At 38.7% G+C, this 19,883-nt stretch overlaps 1 protein-coding gene across 1 annotated transcript in view; it reads right to left on the bottom strand.

Moving 5' to 3' along the window:
* Positions 1 to 16,834, bottom strand: part of galnt18b (UDP-N-acetyl-alpha-D-galactosamine:polypeptide N-acetylgalactosaminyltransferase 18b) — a 48,570-nt gene extending 31,736 nt beyond the window's left edge. The window contains exon 1 of the mRNA XM_030765151.1: positions 16,594 to 16,834. Within this exon, the coding sequence (XP_030621011.1) occupies positions 16,594 to 16,831 (238 nt within the window). The 5' untranslated portion in view covers positions 16,832 to 16,834. The remainder of the gene's footprint in view (positions 1 to 16,593) is intronic.
* Between the last annotated feature and the right edge of the window lie 3,049 nt (positions 16,835 to 19,883).

The raw sequence follows: 19,883 nt of genomic DNA on the forward strand, positions 1-19,883 counted from the left end.
TAGCAAGACAACATTGAAAAAATACTGATTTTCCATCTGAATCATCATTATGGTTGAAATTGAAATCTTAATGCTAAATAAATGTTGGATCACCATTGCAATACCGATGAAACCCAACAGTATAGTAATGTTGATGACAGTGACATTGGAATAACATTGATTTACAGTTGTCATGATTATAAATGATTGAGCATCGATTTGTAGTTGACCAGGTAACAACAATGATGTTGAAAAGTCATTGATTTATGGTTGACCAGTATGATCGAGAAGTCATCAAATTATAGTTGACCTGGAGACCATCGTGTGGAAGACCAACGGCACCTCACACATCTCATTTCTGAATCCATATCAAGTAAGCATGCATTTATTTATCTACTGTTTGAATGAATTGTACTAAATTGAATATTTGTAAACGTTTATAGTTTATTTACATTGTCTAACATTATATTCCGTCATACATTCGTGCCTGTCACAATGGTCATTATTATAATTTAGACACCTTTAAGGTTACTGGTGGAGCTCGGATATTGTGCTATAAAGTCAGTATAAAATGGTATCGAGTGCTTATATTATCAAAACTATTGAATTCTTTTGGTAATTGCACACTTTGTACACTAACTGAAATTGATAACTTTATTTTTTTTTTTTGTTTGTTTGTTTTCTGTTTTAGATACCTTGACTCCAGACCGGGTGGGTGGAGCTGGACGCCAGACAACGCAGAAGGGAATTCACAAAGAATGAAATTAAAATAAACTTGTTTTAATAAACTAAATTTTTTTTTTTTTTTAACTGATGTAAAGTTGTCCATTGCCATTTACATACAGATAAAACCTAATGTTTAATAATACAGGGCTATAGATATATTTAATAACATCCTGGCTGTAGATAAAGCAGGACATATTTTTTCACAATATTTAAAGTAGTAATAATATATGGTTTAATATCGGTTGAAATACCATCGAAGTCACGATGATCTTTAGTTATGATTTCAACGTTGATTCAATGAACTTAACGTTGACAGCGGAATGTTGATTTAACATAATTTCAGTGATTGTTTGCTATCTGGGATAGGACTACACTGTAAAAGGATGTTTTGAAATAATTAGTCAGCTCAATAAAAACTTTAAAATAACTCAAATACTCAATGTACAAACTGTTTAGAACCTTCCAAACAAGTATTTCTCACAGAACATCCAGCATGAAGGGCCCCAGCAATTGTTTGTTTTAGTTCAGGTCGGCTTTCGTCTGTTTTTTTTTTTTTTCATTTCATACATAAATTCATCATAAAGCTCTATGGCTAGGTTCACACTGCCAGTCTAAATTAAATTTTTTGCATATCTGATCAGAATCTGGTCTTCCTGATTAATGGTTCGCATTATATATTGCAAGTGATCAGATCTGATCTGTTTGTCCGGTCAGCTATCCTCATTTTAGGTCTTATCCACATTGGTTGCTATAGTAATGACATTGCGCCCAAAAGTAGAAGTAGTTGATATAAACAAACTAAAGTGGAGGGTAATGAAATGGGCTTATTTGCAAAATGGCAATGTGGAGCTGCAGCGCAAGTTTTATAAAAATAATGAGACGGCGTCAGAGACGGAGGAGGCTTGCCGCTTTATTTCGTGCCGCCATCAACGCCAGTATCACTGTCCAACGACCTACAACTGCTCATCAATGGCTCCATCCGCCATGAATCTAGCATGTTTCCTGTAGGTGTGATGTGCACGTGAACTTTATGTGGTGTCAAAAGTCACAAACGTAAAAAGAAAACACCTGAAATCCGATCAGAGCAGTCAGCCCTAAACAGATTTGCAAAAATGCGATTTGCATCGGTTTTTGTAAACGGATTTGTAAAAATCAGATCTCATGTGATTTTTGGCTGTTCAGACATGCTACATATGATCGGATTCCAATCAGATATGCACATAAATCAGATTTTGACTGACAGTGTGAATGTAGCCTAAGTTGTCGTGAAGTATAGAGTAATGCCCAACGGGGTGTCCAGCAAACTAATGAGCGAGTTGCAGGCAAAGAACTCCACGCAAAGCAGGGTGGCGTACTCTAAACGCAACTTCACTGATTTAAAGGATGATTAAACTTTTGACGGGATTTATGACTGAGATGTATAGATGTATGGGCTTGAAACTTGCCAGCCAATCAGACACGTGTATTTTCTGTTGTCACTTTATGTTATAAATATAGTTAATTCAACTGGAGTCTTTTGCAGTTTAGCAATTGCACGTGGACATATCACGATTTCAATTTTAATTTGATTAATTGTGCAGCCCTAGTTGTCGATAATGGTAGTAAGAAGAGAACAGTGGTATGCAAAGTCTGCAGCTCAAAAATCACTGACACCACCACTGCAACATCCAACTTCATCCGTCACTACAGAACCCACAAAGAAAAGTTCATGAATGTGTCTTTTTAGCTAATTTACTGGCAGGTAAGAAGTTAGCTAGAAAGCTAATGCTAAGTTTAAGCTTTGTTATACCGAGTTCAGACCACACAATTTCAGCCCAATTTTGACACGATTTTGTCATCGCGGAGAAACTTCCACCATCGGGCTCGAATATGATCGTTGGGAATGACGAGCAGGCATCTTTACCCCTTGTAGTGTAACATAATCTAAGAACAGCGATGTGGCGTCTGGGACGCCACACGACGAAATACAGCACACGACATGAAAAGTTTAGCATGTCAGAATTTTTTGTATTTTCCTGCCTAGTCTGACATCTCCTACAACATGTTCCTCGACGCTGACCGATAGGACGAATGACAGTCATCCTTCCCGATGACTTATGAACTTGCGCGAGGTCTTGAAAGGCAGCATACGATGATTGGTAGGGGTCATACAAGTCTAGCAAGTCTCCCGACCAAGACACGGCAAGAATCTATGGCACTGTGGTTGCCTAATCTGACATAGTGGCCATCGTGAAAGACAAAAATATCATGTAGTCTGATCCCGGCATTAGACTTGGCTTCGAATTGATTATGTATATTATTGAGAAGAAATATCGTTAATGTAAAAGACAATTGGGGGACTGATTCAGTATATTGTATAACTTCACTTGTCTTGCTTGACTTATAGCAAGGACTCCACTTGACTTGTTTGATTCTCACCACAACTTACTTTGCCAACTTAAATGACTGGTGAACAAGCAAGCTAGCTTGCAAATACATATGTAATGGTAGGCTAATGTCAATATGATTCACAATCTCAACTTTCCATATCCTCCCCCAGTTCATTTACCTTTGCAAAGGACTTCAAAGAGTGGTCCTCACTTGAGGAACCAGCCAGCTGGAGTGGAGAGGGGGAACAAGAGCGCTAAAATCAGGATCAAGACTGCTGCTGTTGATTTGTGGATCCTAGCTACTCTCTCTTGAAATGACATTATGCATTTGTCAATCATCTCTGCCTGCGAATATTTTTTTCTAGGTCTGCGAAGGCAAGGGGAAGGAATCCGGTGCTGTGGTTGGTCGAACTCTTCTTCTTCTTGTTCTGCTTTTCGGCAGGCTAGGCGCTCATTGGCGTAGACTTGAGTACTGCGAGAGCCCGTCTACAGAGACCCTGTTCACTTCCTAATGCCACAGTACCAACATTGGCTGCAATTCACCTAGAGGGCGCTCACAAGATAGTCCTCAATGAATGGGAGTGAATGGAGCTAAACGGCTAAAATAATTTTCACCCACTTCTGGACAAAAAAGCCCAAATTTTATTTTAGTTTTTGCAAATATAGTACCAAGCATATATCAGAATTTAAATGAAAAAAATACTGATGTCCTAATACTAATTGTTTTTCTTACAGGGAAGGCGATTTTGCCCATGAAACGCTAGCATTCTGCCAACGTATGCTGATTGGTCAGCTAAGACTTACGACTGATTACGACATGACATCCTCCCTCGATGGCACCTGGAGTCCTTGGAAGTTTTTGAAATGAAGTCGAATGAAAATCTAAAGGAGGACCATGTAGATCTTCGTGTTTGACAGCTAAATGTAGATCTAGCTAATGTTATAGTATGCTAACCATCCATGGGCTGTGTCCGAAACGGCATAGTACATACTACTTTTATACTGATCTTGACATAAAAGTAGTAAGTAGAATGCAGTATGTGAAAAATAAAAATTTTGCAGTACATGACAGTTGCCCGGATGATGTACTACTCTGGCGAAAATTTGCAAGATACAACCGGACTCACTTCGTTGGGCACTGTATCCCATGATGCAACGCGGTGATTCCCAACTGTCCAAAAATTTCAAAAATCATGGTGAACAAAGGCAGTCGTTTGACTGTGTAGTACACTACATGAAAGCTCTCATAATTGCATACTATACTGTATACTAGGGTGGGGAGTAGTGTGCAGTGCAGTGTATACTAGGCCGGTATGCAGTAGGCAGTACACTAGTATGCAATTTCGGACAGAGCCATGGTGACGAATGCCGTAAAGTGGCATGTGGTGCGTGACATCACAAATATTTACAGAAAGGTATTTTACTACAATTGAAAAAACTTTAAAAAATCTAAAAATAGAACTATATCTATTGTCTCAACCCCTTATATCAAAAAACATAAAAAAAAATTACCCCATGTACATTAGATTTTTGGGTCTATAGCTCTATAGGCCCCAATTCATTCTAGACTCGCAAGCACCCCCTATAAAACAGGAAGCTCTGAGAGTGGGAGTTCTCCTATTTAAGAATTCTCTGGTAATGCACAATTGCTCAAACTCACAAGGCGTCACCAGTTTTTTCCGCACTTTAGAGTGACAAATCATACCAGCGTACTTTGATGTCAAAATGCGTACAGGTTGGCAGGTCTGAACGACAAACGGAGAGTAAATAGAGTGTGGATGTGTAAAGAACTGACACAAAGGCCCTGTTTACACCTTGCATCCAATTTTGGTGATCCAATCAAAAGTGGACAGCACAAAAGTACAGGTGTAAACGCATCCGATGTGCATTGAGGTCGCATCGAGAGCCGATCACTCAGACCACATTCGGAGGTGGTCTGGACCGCATATGACCACATTCTTGCGAATGTGAACTCGACCACATTGAACGACCGCCTACTCAACTGACATCCTCTGCTTATGCGGAAATATGAACTCCTTTGCGTATGTACACATTCGCTTGGGTACGGCGTCTTAATGTCCAAAATCAGCGATCAATGATCATCAAATTTGTCTGAGATCTCACATGTCAAAGCACTATCTCCAATCAAAAAAGCAAAACTGAAATTCAATAAAAGGGGTAACGTGTTGGAAAATGATTTACATGCTTACTTGCATATAGAGCGGGGAAGTGAGATCCGATCTCAAGTGGTCACTCAAGACATGGATTCTAAAGCCAAGAGTAAAAAGATGTACTTAAAGCTGTCCACTTGTGATCAGATCACCAAAATCAGATCTTAATGCAAGGTGTAAACAGGGCCAATGGGAGCTCTTTACCCATTAGACTGGAAGTAAAAACCCTGTATACCACAGGAAATCTGTGTGATTTGGAGGTGGTCTATTTTAATAGATTAATGTAACTAGAATAGGCAATGAATCAGCACAAACAACAGAGGGTGTGGGAGAGTGGATGAGGCCCAGCTAGCTGGCATACCCTGCAGCACTTTAAAGTGCCTCCCATTTTCCCACCCATTTTATATCTAACAGAGTGCAGAGAACATAATTCTTTTCTACATGGTACGACAATCAGAACCAGGTCTGCAAGCCCATGTGAGCCCAAATAAACACTTTTGAACTTAGTTCCTAATATATCTACACAAGACTAAGACTCAAGAGTCTGTTCAGCGTAGGAAAAAGAAGCAGGAGTCCAGTCCTTATCACCACTGTGCAGATGTAACCCAAATACACGAGAGACAACTTTGCCCATTCACTCATGCCACCAGTCAGAGAGACAGGGGTTCAGTGTTAACAGCTGCTGTGGCTCTATATGCCAGTTTGACAAAGTACCACCCAGTGACTATGTTCCACAGCCCTGTACCCCTAGCCTCTCAGCCCGATTCCCTAATACTCCACATTGTGTTTCTGTGAAAGCCATCTAAAAACATCCATTTAGTGTTTTCAAAGGTAATATACGATGCCTCAGAGCTTTTCAGTTCAGAAAGTCTCTCCTCCTCCTCTTCTCTCTCTCTCTCTCTGTCTCTCTCTCTCTCTCTCACTCTCTCTCTCACTCTTACTGATAATTCTAAAACTGCTGACAGGATGGTGTTTTTCTTCTTCTCTGAGCATACAACAAAAGAAAAACAAGAACAGTAATTATCGTGTTCTGAACAATGTTTTCATTGTGTGTGCATGTAATACGTCTATGTGCCTTTTCAAAAATTACCAGTTATCACTACAGACAAAAGAAAGAAAGAAAGAAAGAAAGAAAGGGGAAAAAAGAAAATGTAAATATTAAGCTTCAAGCTAGAATCAGTAGAAGGGATTTGAAAATGGAACTGAAATGGTAAAAAATGTTGTCATCCTCATAATCTGAACAGCAATAACAAATCACTACAGCTTAAAAAAACACTAAAGAAACAGCATGAGACACAGTCCTGAAAGGGCTTTTCTGCTTGCGCAGGAGGAGGAACAGAGAGGAGTAAACAAAACAAGGTACAAGATAAAAAAAACTGGTATCCTAATGCATAATCTATGCTTATTTGAGCTCTCCGTAAATCAGCAGAGGTGCTCTAATGTAAATACAAACAGCATTTAAGCATATTTTGGATGAATGAGTAATGACTTTATATCTTCAAGCATCAGCAACATGAAATAGAATCTATTTTTACACCAAATTTGCATTCTAAAGGCTGCAGTGCATATTTGATGCCATGCTCTTATATGATAAAAAGCCTGAATGAGAGAGAGTGTTGGTAGACCACTGAGGGCATAAGACAGCTTTAACACCACTGGATTTGACTAGAGTGTCTACTTTGACTGGAGTGGGCAGCATTCCTGTTTCATACAGGACAAATGTAGTTCTTAGTCGATGAGGTGGTTAAAATTAAGGTAGTTCTGAGATTCAACGCTAGCTTCAACGTACTAAAAAGAAAAAACCCACACACACAAATTCCATGGGTAAGACGAGTTGGTTGGTAAAAACGGAGAAGAAGTGAGATGAGTAAAAATATTATTTTGTAGATTTTCTGTTGAATTTTTTCACATTCTCCATCCACCACCCTTGATCTGTGGCCCTCTGAGTATTCAGGCTCTGAGAGAGTATTTAGTAAAACTGCTGCTGACAACTTGAGCAATAGGTGAACACATGCCTGTGACCTGTCACTACTGCTAGGGCTTGGGGAGAAAGACAAATCACTCCCATATCGGTTCAGAAATGTTATCATATTCTCTCTGGGGATGGTCCCTAAGGTGTTGCCTGTAGCTGAGATGTGCTACAGATTCCATATCAGTGCTAATGTGTGGGGGTGAAACAGACTGCCTGGACAGTCTGCCTGTTCCGAAGTGGTAAAATACCAGACAAAATTGAGTACTCTAGTTGTCCTTCTGAAATAACAGTGGCAAGTAGCTTTACTTCAGTGCACCAGTAATCCATGTGGATAATCTTGTGTGATGGTGTGCAACTTCACAGTCATAAAATAAAAAGCACTTGTCCGTAGTGATCACTCCTTCTACAAACTTCATGCACTTGTGGACTGAGAGGTATTTTACAACCTGCTAGCTGCTCTACACAAGCAGTTCATCTAATTATTTCCATCTCTTTAGTGTAATGCGGTAATACCAACGCAACGATTCAGCCAAGTCCTCTGCTTGAAAATTAGATGCTTCAACCATAGTAGCTATCTAAACACCACTGATGTAATTTAGGTGAAATCTTTTAACTTCAAAGGAGCATCAATATCCGTACCTTATAAAACTTATATAACCCACTTCGGAGCAACCAAGCAATCTAAATGCTCCATAGCCTTGATTAGACACACCTCGTTCTTGCTTCCCAAATCTCACACAGTCCGGTCATAAAAATGAAGCCTCGTAATACAGGTTTTCCAGTTCCCTGTGCCGTAAAGTGAGAGAAATGTGAGGAACTGTAAGTCTGCTGAGGAGAGAGTTCTCAGGGTAGTTACTAAAAGTCACCAAGGTTCTAAAAATAAATTTCTTAACCATGACACCCAACAGAGCTACACTTAAAATGCGTTGGGTCTATTCAAAATGTTCTGTAAGTATGAAAATATTTTTCTGCATTTAACAACTGATCTGAGCCAGATTACAATCGTCTTTGTCTTCGAATGCAATTCTACAGATCTGTGTCGCAAAACAGCTGTAATCAGTTTGGTATTCCACTCTATTAAGTCACTCTCCAAGGAGCGAGCTTAAACAGATTTGCACCAAATTGCTTGATATGCAAATCTTGTATGAGACCTGATGAGATATCTCTTTGGTTAGCAAGATTCCCCTCTCTTCAGGACAGCACTCACAAACAATATGTCTTGGTATTGTAAAGTAAATACCAAACTGCAGCTATGTAAACTACTTTCCATAGCTGCAGTTTAGTTCAGCTGATGTGCATTTCCTGTTTCCAACCTCTTTTCCTCTGGTCAAAAGACAAATACAACCCCTCACTCAGTAGAACTCAAAGGATTCTCATATTACACAGACATGGGTGCCATTTCCTCTCAGCTCCTCACCACAACATCAGATCACCTGTTACACACCCAACACTCCATGATTGAGGACAAACAAGTCAAACTCATGGGAGTCAACAAAGAAGATGGAATGGTGTGGGGGTGGGTGGGGGTGTCTCTAAGAACACTGGAATCAAGCCACAGTCCCCATTAGGACATTAGCTTAGCACTCTCTCCTATCATTGGAGGTTTGAACAGATGAACACCTTCAGGCTTCACTTAACATGCACATTTTTACCTACTTAACTACATCTCAAGCCACATCATGGGTGGGGAAACACTTCGACTTCCTCTGAGAGCTGACACAATGAGGGCATACTTTTTCTGCATCTGCTCAAAACTTCAATAGCTCTGGGAGAAACAGTAAAATGTTTTCTCTAATGCTTGCAATATTTGATCGTAAAATATTGGAGTTTGTTTATCTAATTGTATCAATCCAGGTTTTCATCTCTGGGTACAGCAGGATCTCTTTTCAGTCTCCTCATGTAGGTTTATGCCACACTGGGCCATCGTGTGACCTCTTCTCAATTTTCCAGCCTCAGACTACATTATGCCTTTAGGACACAAAAGTAATAAGATACTGTAGTTCTTTTAACAGTTGTTATGAATGGACCTTGGCATGGCCTAATGGATAAGGTCAACAACTCTGTTTGCTTTGCTGAATTTAGGGACATAAACAATTTCTGGTTTAACTGAAAACAGAAGAGTAGCATAGACCAGCTAGTGGAAGCAGGAACAGCAGCACTCATTAATTAAAATTCAGCATAGATGCAGCAGATAACTGAGCCCATGTATTTCAGTGTCCTACCGTAGTGACATGCCATCACTCTCTTCTTTCTGTGCTGCATGGTATTTAAGACCATGGCTTCAGAAAAGCAGGAGGTCCTTGGACCCTTCTCTTCTAATTAATAAGTAAATACATCCCAATGTTCTTAATTAAGAGTCCCCACTGAAGAACTGTCAAAAGAAAAAAGCTGCTGCTTTCACATGTCGGCTCTCTCTCTACTAGATTAAGGGTGTCCACAGTGACTACAGTAAGTCTTTCAATCCATGTCAACCTCTAGATCCTCGTTTCACTGCAATAGAGTCTTTTGTGAAATGTAATATTATTTTTTTTGTAAGTAATAAGAATGCATATCTATGTGCCATGCGCTTTCTTATCTCTATATACCTTTGCTTCAAGTGACTTGCCTGCTTGCATACCGGGCTACATCTCCATTATTTCTAACTTTTATGAAATAAGCCCTTATATTCACTTAGATAAATCATTACCTTTCTCTCAATATTTAATGAGTATGATGAGTTGATTAAAGAGCTCCTCTGTGGGTTTGAAATGCACGCATTGACTATCACACTGTTAGTGTGACCTCAATTTGCACCACTCTACCAGCAGTTCCTCTTCTTCCTCAGGGAGTCTGGATATGAATTCCTAACCAAGGAAATCTGTGTGTGTGCGTGTGTGTGTGTGTGTGTGTGTGTGTTTTCTCAGTGTGGCTCTGCATAAGTACATTACACTCTCCATTATGAATATTGCATAAACTATGCAAAAGCCTGGCTACAGTAATTACATTTTCATTTGTTTTTTATCCATATGAAATATTGCGTTTAGGTTGGACATAATCAGTTCACTGTCTTTAAAATTTAACCTTTTGCACCACTATAGATAATCAGTCTCTTGTGTACCATGAGCCATCAAACTCTGAAGCATCAACCCTACTGAAACATACTTAAATCTGCAAATCAAGGCCCTGATTAGATTCTGACGAACACAGGCAGGTGTGCATTATACAGGCAGAAGCCTACATACACAAGAAGGTGGCTGTTTTCTCTTATGTCGTGCAGAATGAGGGTGGAATGACTTAAGCCTTTTGAGACACAGCTAAACCGATAACTCACAGTCTATTCTCATAATGAACAATCAGACATTTCAGTGTGTGAATTCAGTGTTTGAACTCAAGAGTGTCCTCAAATTAATTTTCATTTGTATATGGTAATGAACAATTCTAATGGTCACACAGTAAAATATTCATTAGGGTGTAATGGTCCTAGGTTTGGTTCGCTGGACGTGTGTAGTGGATTTTTTTTTTTTTTCAACTCAGCCTCTGTAAGTGAAAGGTTTTTATGAATGTGATATGAAATCACAGGGATTAGTACAGGAGAACATCCTACACTATTTGTCCTTATGATAATTAAGAGTAACGTTAATCATAATGTGAGGCCAGTACGCCTCTTTTTTTTCATTTCAATTCTCACTCCAAGAACATTTATGTGTCGTGCTTCTCATACAATGCCTGTATGCCTTAACTGAGCAGATGATTAAAGCAGCTATAATGACAATATAAACTGAGTTACCATTTTAAATGACATCAAAACACATGGTGTCATTACTAAGAACATAATAAAAGTTATATTGAAATACATGAAACCACATAAACAAATAACGCAGATCTAATCTCTACGCCTCTGGAAGACCAAACTTGCTTTTCTTTAATCGAGAGGGCTCAGAGCAGTCGGTCATCATGTTGCTGCAAAGATGGCATGGTCATCGAACAGTCCTTGAACTGAGAGCCTTTCAGCCCTATTCAAATCACAGATATGGCAGTGGTTTGGTTTTGCCAATCATTTGCAACATCAGAAATCTTGCAGTTGTTTTCATGATGAAGAACCATAAAAAATAAGGAAGCTCAGATTTCTTCAATTTCTTGTCATGAAGAAGAGCCTAAAAATATCTGTTGTTCAAGTTTAGTTTCCTTAGATTCATTTTTATTAGAAGAACCTTAAAGTGAATGGCACTGAAGGTCAGCTTTCTTTCATTCTCATATTTTCAAGAGCTTTGTTGCTGCATGTATTCAATGTGATTTTTCTATATTAAATTTGTATTTGTTTAAAAAGAAAGAAAAATGTTCAGATTTGAGTTGGTTTAATTTTCTTTCAAGCCAGTTGTGACAAAAATCAAACTGCGGCCCAAGAAACCACAGTACAGATCAAACTGTTACTCCACTAATATTTACACCCAGTATATGTGTAAAATGGAACGATATAAACAGAGAGACAAGTATGAATCTCTCATTCAGTCAGTAATAGTAAAGGGCCATGTGATTCACTAGGGCCCATTGAGGCTCTCTCTCCCTGAATAACCTGCTTGATAGCGTAACCTCTTCATGAGCCCAAGTGTGCACTTAACAAATAAAGAAAGCTGCTATGGGTGACTGTGACAAATTGCCTTGAAAGATGTTGGGGTGAAAGAGCTTGCCATAACTGTGGGGGGACATGGCAATCACAGACAAGCACGCTACTGCTTAAAAGCTTTTGTCTCAGACAACACTATTAAACACTCAGGCACTGACTTTGTAGACATAAATGCAAAAAATAGTAAAATTCAGTCTGATTGAATTATTCTGATATAGCACCAGCAACATTAGTTAATCTAAACAATTGCCTTTTCAAAGGCAGTCATTACAGACAAAAGACACAATCAACCTTCAACAATCTTTTCAATAAAGATTATAATAATACAATTATAATTTTCGTCGGTTACAGTAAAATTAATTTGAGCATACATATTGTATACGTATTCATGTTTCATTTCTGTTCAAAATTGTAACCTAAAGGGTTGTTCAGTGTTAATGGCTTACTTCATGAACAGCCAATAAATAATGATGTGTTGTCCATTCCAAGCTTTTGTTTAATTTTTTGGCGCGTCATGTCATCCAAAAGCTTTAGGTATGTACTGTATGTCCTAATATCTGTGTATTGTATGTTGTTTAAATTAGTCCCGTGATTTTGACACCAGTATATAACAAGTAGCTAGTGTGGCTGCTAGTATGGTAATAATTCCATATATTTATTAATAGAGTATAACAATTGAAATTTCTAATGTGAAATACCTTAGGATTTACAACCTTCAGTTACTGTTTCAAGCGTACAGTAACATTACTGTCTCAAGTATTAAGACACTTAAGATGCCTCCAAACATGCTGAGATAGCAAAATCCTGTAAATATGGAGAGTCAGCCTTAGTACCAACCATGCCATCAATATGACTGGATGAATAGGACTATTTTCATCAGTAATTCTGTTAAGTTCCCTTGAGAAGTAAAGGCCAAGTCAGAAAATATGAGTACTTGCTGTTTCTGAGGCTTTGTGATTAATGACCTCTGTCTCCATGGCTTAGGGACTTGGCAAAGTCTTTGTCTTGCAGACCTCATTGTGATTATCATATAAGATAAGATAACCCTTCTACCGCAGCCATACCTCAATCTGTGTTATAGGCCCTTAATCAGAGCAAGCTGGACAGTCAATTTATCAATCATCATGGCAGTTAGCAATGCCATACATTAAGGAATGTCCCCCATCAGGTAGCAAATGCAACACCTGTAGTTTGTTTCGTGACAATATTGCTTGTTTCCATGGTTTCCTAAAATTTGTGACTGCTGAGGTAATTAACCTCAACCAAGGGCTCAGTAGTGGGAGTCATAAGGAGCACAGATTGAATTAGAAAATGAGAAGTTGCAGATTCCCACTGAGAGCAACAAGCGCAGAAAAGAGTCAAACATCTGCTTCCTTCTTCACAAGTCCCATTCTCACCAGACAATGCCAATGCAAGTGTTAATTGATGTACATCACTACTGTGGAGTTGTAATCTGCTCATAGTGCAATCGTTAATTTTTTTTTCCCTCATAAAAATGTAGCTCTCTTTGGCTTTGCAGCTGAAGCAGTTCACCTACCTCATACGGTTCTTATTCACAGTGAGATATGATGTTGAGGTTAAAGCATGATAAAATATCAAATTCATATTCTGCATGTAGTATCTTTTAAATGATTAATTTTATGCAATAGTCTTCATTAACGGATCTAAGTTAAACGCAGAGAGATACAAAAAAAAAAGACTGAAGACCACCATTTGCAGTGTCACACACAATTTAAAGCTTTGTACAGAATGAAAATGAGTGTAAGGTGTTTGAATCACCAAATATTTATTTACAGTCACAGGATCGGCAGTTTATAAGAGGCATGCTGAATTTCACACTGATCTTTCTCTGTAGTAAAGCAGAAGAGAGTCACACTAGGCTGATCTGGATAATGTATGCATAAGAGAGTGAGCTAAACATATGCAGGTTTAGGAAAACTGCAGTTGTGTGGGTGGACTGCTTCCACACTAACATTACTGATTAGCAAAAAAGGCAACAACAGCAAAAAAGGGAATGATTTCTTATTTGATGAGAAAAATGCTTAATATGCCACTAAATGATACCAAACACGTTTCCCAAAAGATAGAAACTTACTTCTGTTCTGAAACAGCAATCAAATATGGTCTATTGTAAGACAAATATGTTCAACTATTCTTGAGCAGATGCAATCCAACTGCTGGATCCCTGGGTAAAACAAATGGTATCAATGAGTGCAAAATACCCTCCTAATTCAGCAGAGTATGATCCGATGGAGACAGTGAAACTAACAGGGTAGAAATTATTTAAGAGACATTTTTACAGACAGCAGCCCATGCACCTAGAAGAATGTAATTTTCAAAAACCAATCTATATATATTAAATTCACACTTTTTGTCTTTGATAAATTTTGAGAAGTGAGTAGTCATCTATTGTTTCATTACACGGATTAACACAGTGCCACCACTTGTTCAGGTCATTGTTTGGATGATTTGAGCCGTTACTTGTAGAAGGAAAGGAAAAGTGAGTGTGGGGATTTTTTTAGCTAAACGCAGTGAGAAGCTGGGCATGTCCTAGGGAGTGAACAGGAAAAGGGAAAACAATGTGTAAAGAAGGAACTTACACAGAGAGCTAAAAAGTTAGACCCTTTAAAGAAAGCCAGTAGCCAGATACTCTCAAAATGAAGTCATAGAGGTTTGTCTTCCTGAATCCTATTTGCAGAATTCCTGCCTGTGTGTAGAGGAACTTGTCCAGCTTTGAACACAGCATTCTGAAATAAACCACTAAGCAAGAGCCAACTTCAAACAACAAGACAAACATGGGTTATTGTTCATTTTACAAAGCGTTTCAGTCGTTCATTTCAGCCGTATAGAGTGCAAAGCATGTTTGAGTGGTAGTTAATTCATAGGTTGGGGTGTGGGTCAACTTTTTTTAAATCTTACACACATGTTAGATACAACTGATACACAGGAAATTACTAAGTTTCAGTAAAACAAGCTGTTGCTAAGTTCCAGTAAAAGGGGTGTACAACACAGAAATACCACTGAACAGAAGCACCTTGATCACACTAAACATGATAGTGGAGGGAGACATGTTACCCTCCAGGCTGCTCTTGCCAGATGGTGCAGGCATGGCTGGCATGTACCTCCGATATGTGAATCTTTTACTCTAGCTGACACACGGAGGTACACTGGGGGAGTGAGGATGTGTGAGGTTTGAGAATATACCTTGATGCAATACACTCTGGGGTAGTTTTGCCACAGCACATCATTTCCAGTCCTTGTTTTAAGAGAGAGATTAACATGTGTTAATCTGTGTGTACATAAAAAAGCCTTCAAAGGGACATCTACTTGATTACACTCGCCAATCTCAAAGCATCGCTATATTAGCTGTTCTCTGTAGTCCGGGCTAAACTGTCACAACCCATCACTGAGCAGTGTGAATATGTTTCCCGAAGCCTGATGACCAAAGAAATTTGACCCTAATGCAGTGAACACACAAAGACTCCTCCAACAGTCTATGGCAAACGGCAAAATGTGTCTGTGGCTCCAGGGAGAATGTTTACTTAAGTGGCTAGCCAAGCATAGCTGCCTCTCAGCACAGTGAAGTCCATTTGTGCCCAAGATTCAAGTACCACCCTGTCTGCCTGAAACCCACATACCCCCTCACCCAGTCCCAGTCACAACTGGTTCATCTGAAAACAACCAACCACATTCCTCTTTAAAACATATAACAACATGAGAACCCACATGTCAGTCCATGTGAAAATTTACCAGAGACATTTATAATGATTAATTTTTTAATTTATCAAGAGGAACCTTATTTTGGAGGAAGGATCATTGATACAAAAGCGGAATTAATGTTTAAAGCAGCTCAGATAAAAGTATGTATGGAGCCATACAGGGACTTCTGACCTGCCCTGGTCACATTCACAATTTCAAGCGTGTTTGTTCTCTATAGGTAACACAGACAGTTTCACTGTCACTGTATTCATCTTCCACAATAAAAGATAAGTTAAATGGATATTGTGCTCTTACATAAATAATACCACTGAGGGAAAATATGACACATAATATCCCAACATCTCTTTCTTAAATTTATCACATTTTTGAGTCTGTCAGCAAACTATGTTCAACTATTACACTACCAATCAACTAAATTTCCTGGAAACAAGTCACTCAAACTGGTACAGAAACAAATAAAAGAAATTAAAGATGAATTAAATGAAAGAAAAACAAATCAAGCTTATTAGATGCATTTTAAATGCATTTTTCAGTGCACTTAAATCAGTGATCATGTTAGCTCAGTTTTTTGCTATAATCAGTAGTTATATGTGATCTTTATTTGGGAGACGTAAATAATGTTTTACTAGTAATGAATCATTTGATTTAATGCGTTAACATTAAAGCTACATTCAGGCTGGATACGCAGTCATTCGCACCACTTGTAAACACTTCCTCTTACATGCTATGTGCCATATCGTGTGCTTTGAACAGCTAGGCTCTGGTTCGGCGAAAACTACAATTAGATGAGTAATTATTATATAGGCCTATATACTCTACACAGACAGTACGGTTTTTTTTTTGTTTTGTTTTTTAAATTTACAGGCTATCAGTTGTGTGCCTCATATTTCTGACAACATTCCCTCAGTGAGCGAAGATTGGCAAACTGATGCAAAACTGTATAAACACATATATATAGATGTATAAATATGTGAGGAAGTTTAACCAGCTTTTTAGCCTTCACTTAACGTATTCTATTTGCGCTGGACAAAATGCATTAAAGAAACATCATACCTTGTATGTGCTGATTGACTACATTCTCAAGTCGGTCCAGACGTTCAATAATCCGCAGTGTTTCTCCTTTTTTGTCGCCGTCTAACTTTTTCACTGGAACGGGCATCGGAACTTTGATGTACACATTGGCGATGTAATTAGTGACCCATCCAACGTACAGTAGACATACGATGTTGGTCATGCCACTCAAGATCACACATGTAGATACCAAAGTTTTAGTTCTCCTGGTGCAAGCCATTCCGACATCCCTCTACACCGGTCTTTACCATTCGACGCTCGACGGACAAGTGTGAAACCCTTTTCTTTAACGTGTATTAGTTTTTTGAAACCAGAATAATTTCTAGCATTTGGTAAGATCATGCATTCCAAATATGTGGCTGTTGTTGTTCCTGGTTCGCGTCTCGTTTGGTTTTGCAAGCATTATTTCAATTCTTCAGCTGCTTTCAATGATAGTTGCTGTCTTGTTCCAACATGTGTCCTGCCTCTTCCATGGCAAATCGGCAGCTATAGTTCGACTGGGAGCATCGAGGGAGAAGGTGTGCTGGGTGCACTCACGTCTCTTGGCCAATGAGATGCGACAGTAGAGCTGTAATCTTTGCATTCAATTCAACACCAACCCAATGACAAAGAAGGAGGTGTGTTCGATAAAATCAACACATTCATCTCCCTCATACGTCAATAGACACATTGTTTTATTACACAGGATTATCCTAACACTGCGTTTTCTGCAAATTCATCAAATTAGCGACCTAAGTAAATATGATTTCCCAATTGAATCTGCATATCGCTCGAAGCTCCGTTGCGCGATGAGAATTCCTTTCTAATGAAACCAGAAATTTCACTTTTTGTGTAAACTGATTAGACTGTGTTCCCTCTGGCTACACTTTTATTTTTGGCGGCAAAACAGCCATGGATAGAAGAAATTAAAGGACAGAAATTCTATAGTCTTTATTAGAGTAAACTTAAACCCAACTTTCAGCTGTAACTGATATGTAATCTACGACTAAAACATGGTTAAGTCTCCGTGATTCACTGCTCGCTGTTCACAGTGTGTGTGTGCAATCACGGAGACTTAATGGTTACGTCCTCATTACATGCTAATGCAAAAAAATTGTTCTTTGCGATTTTGACTACGTTCAATGTTCAGTATGACTGATTAAATCACTTTGAATAAGTCATGTCAGGATAATGATACGGCTTGGAAATATATTGTTTTGGAACTATTTGTGTGAATAAATTGCATCTGTAGCAGTCTTTATGAAACGCCACAGGAGCGCTCCTTCCCTACCCTGATTACGAGTGGGTGTGAAAAGTCTGTTAAGGACAAGAGAGAAAAGAGCTATTTGACGGGAAGATCTGATACCCCATATATGTGCTTTAATCAGGTTCTGGTGTCTGCTGCATGTGAAAAATCAGCAAACTCGAAACCCAGTTTTTCAAGGAATAACCCTGGGACGCTTAATCTGGACTGGTTCAATACTGAAACGAAAGTTTTTCTTAGTTTGCACATGTGATTATTATACTGTTATTTCGAGGAAAATCGATGGTAATGTAAAGACACAGATGTCCCATCAAGCCTGGGAAACATAAGAGCAGCCAAAACATACTCTGCCAGACGGTGGGCTCTCCACCTTGACTCTTGTGCCTGTGGGGTTACCTTAATCAAAGGCAAAACAGCACTCCAACTCAAATGTGTATTGCCTGCGTGTCTCATACAAATGTTTGGCTTTTGTGAGGTTGTTTCTTCTCTCTACAATTTTGGTTCATGTCTATGTGAAGAAGACTTTGAAGCTTGCACATAGTAATATTACACATTTGTCCCTGATTAACAGAGTAGGCCAGTAATGCCTATGTGTTTGTTTATCTAGCCGAAGCTTCTTCTCATTAAAATCCCCTGCAAGGACAGAAATTGGACCTCACTAACAATCTGCTGCAAAAGGTGTCTTTCCTAAGGAGGGCCATTCTAATATCATTTGAGAGACTCCAGGAGCTTTATTGGTCCTCAGAGCCTTAGTCATCAAAACTCTCAGACAGAAGGTAATATCAGCACGGCCAGAAATATGATAAATGTTGCAGTAAAAGGGGGAAAGAAGAAAGAAAACTGTCCTAGCACACTCTCTCTGTTCACTGTACAGAATTAAAGATGCCCAATTATGATAAATCTTCAGTTCTTAAATATGCAGCACAGCAGCACATAAGAATTATGACCAAAGGGGATTTATAGCAAAGTACAGAGGTATCTACTAACCTCTCACCCTCATGCAAAGGTATACCTACAATCTCAGACTAACCAAATCCAATGATTTAGAACAGCCTGTCACTGACTGACCTCTATTCCAAGCTTGACTGGAAAGAAGAACCCCAAAGTAAAAAGCAGCCTCAATTGCTTTGCCAGATAATAAAAGACTTACAACAAATGCTAGTTATCAGAGACACATTTAGGCACCACTTGATTGAAAAAAAAGAAAGGGGAAACCTTGGCAATCAGGAAATAAACTGATTTTTTTTTAAAGCCAGATAAAAAAAAGTGGAATATTTAATCGTTTTTAGTATAACGATAACACTTGTGCAGAGAAAATATTTATATAATGTGAAACATATATAGCTACATAGCTACATGAGCTAATGTCTTATTTTGCTCTTGTTTTGTGTTAATTTTCTGGGAGACAAATGTCCAGTGGTCTTATCAGTTTGTCCATCTCTATCTGTGTGTCAGCAGTGAGGGAGAATGACTCAGATTCGCGTGATTGATGCAGACGCACATGGTCTATTCCTTCCAGCAAAATGGTGTGCCTGCTGCACTGACCCTCTGATTCACGCCATGGGGGAGGGCTGTGAAGTAGCACACAAACATAATGATAAATGGCAGTGCTTGTTTCGCAATAAGAGGCTCTAAACTATACAAACACTATGCTGAATTTTAAACCATCTTTTATTTGTGTGAAGATGGTTAAGAACAGAGTTTTCTATTTAAAAGCAGAGCTTTAAATTGTACCTTAGATTGGCATATGTGCTGACAGAGTCCAGATATGTTCTTGCTCTGACTAAAGGACAGTGATTACTAATGTAAAAACTGTAATGTACTATCTTATTTAAACACAGAAAGACAAAGGGTGTGTCTAAAGTATTTGCAACCTGTCTATCATAAATAACTCCATTTTGAACAGTTGCCTCATTACTCATTAGATATTTTCAATAATTTGATTAAGATTTAAATAGTTAGGTCTAAATGATAATCTTTCTGCGGTTATTAGTTACCTAGTTGTTTTCTGTTGTCCCCAAATTCACCC

The sequence above is a fragment of the Chanos chanos genome, chromosome 2 (genome assembly GCF_902362185.1).
Source record: "Chanos chanos chromosome 2, fChaCha1.1, whole genome shotgun sequence".
Classification (NCBI taxonomy): Eukaryota; Metazoa; Chordata; class Actinopteri; order Gonorynchiformes; family Chanidae; genus Chanos; species Chanos chanos.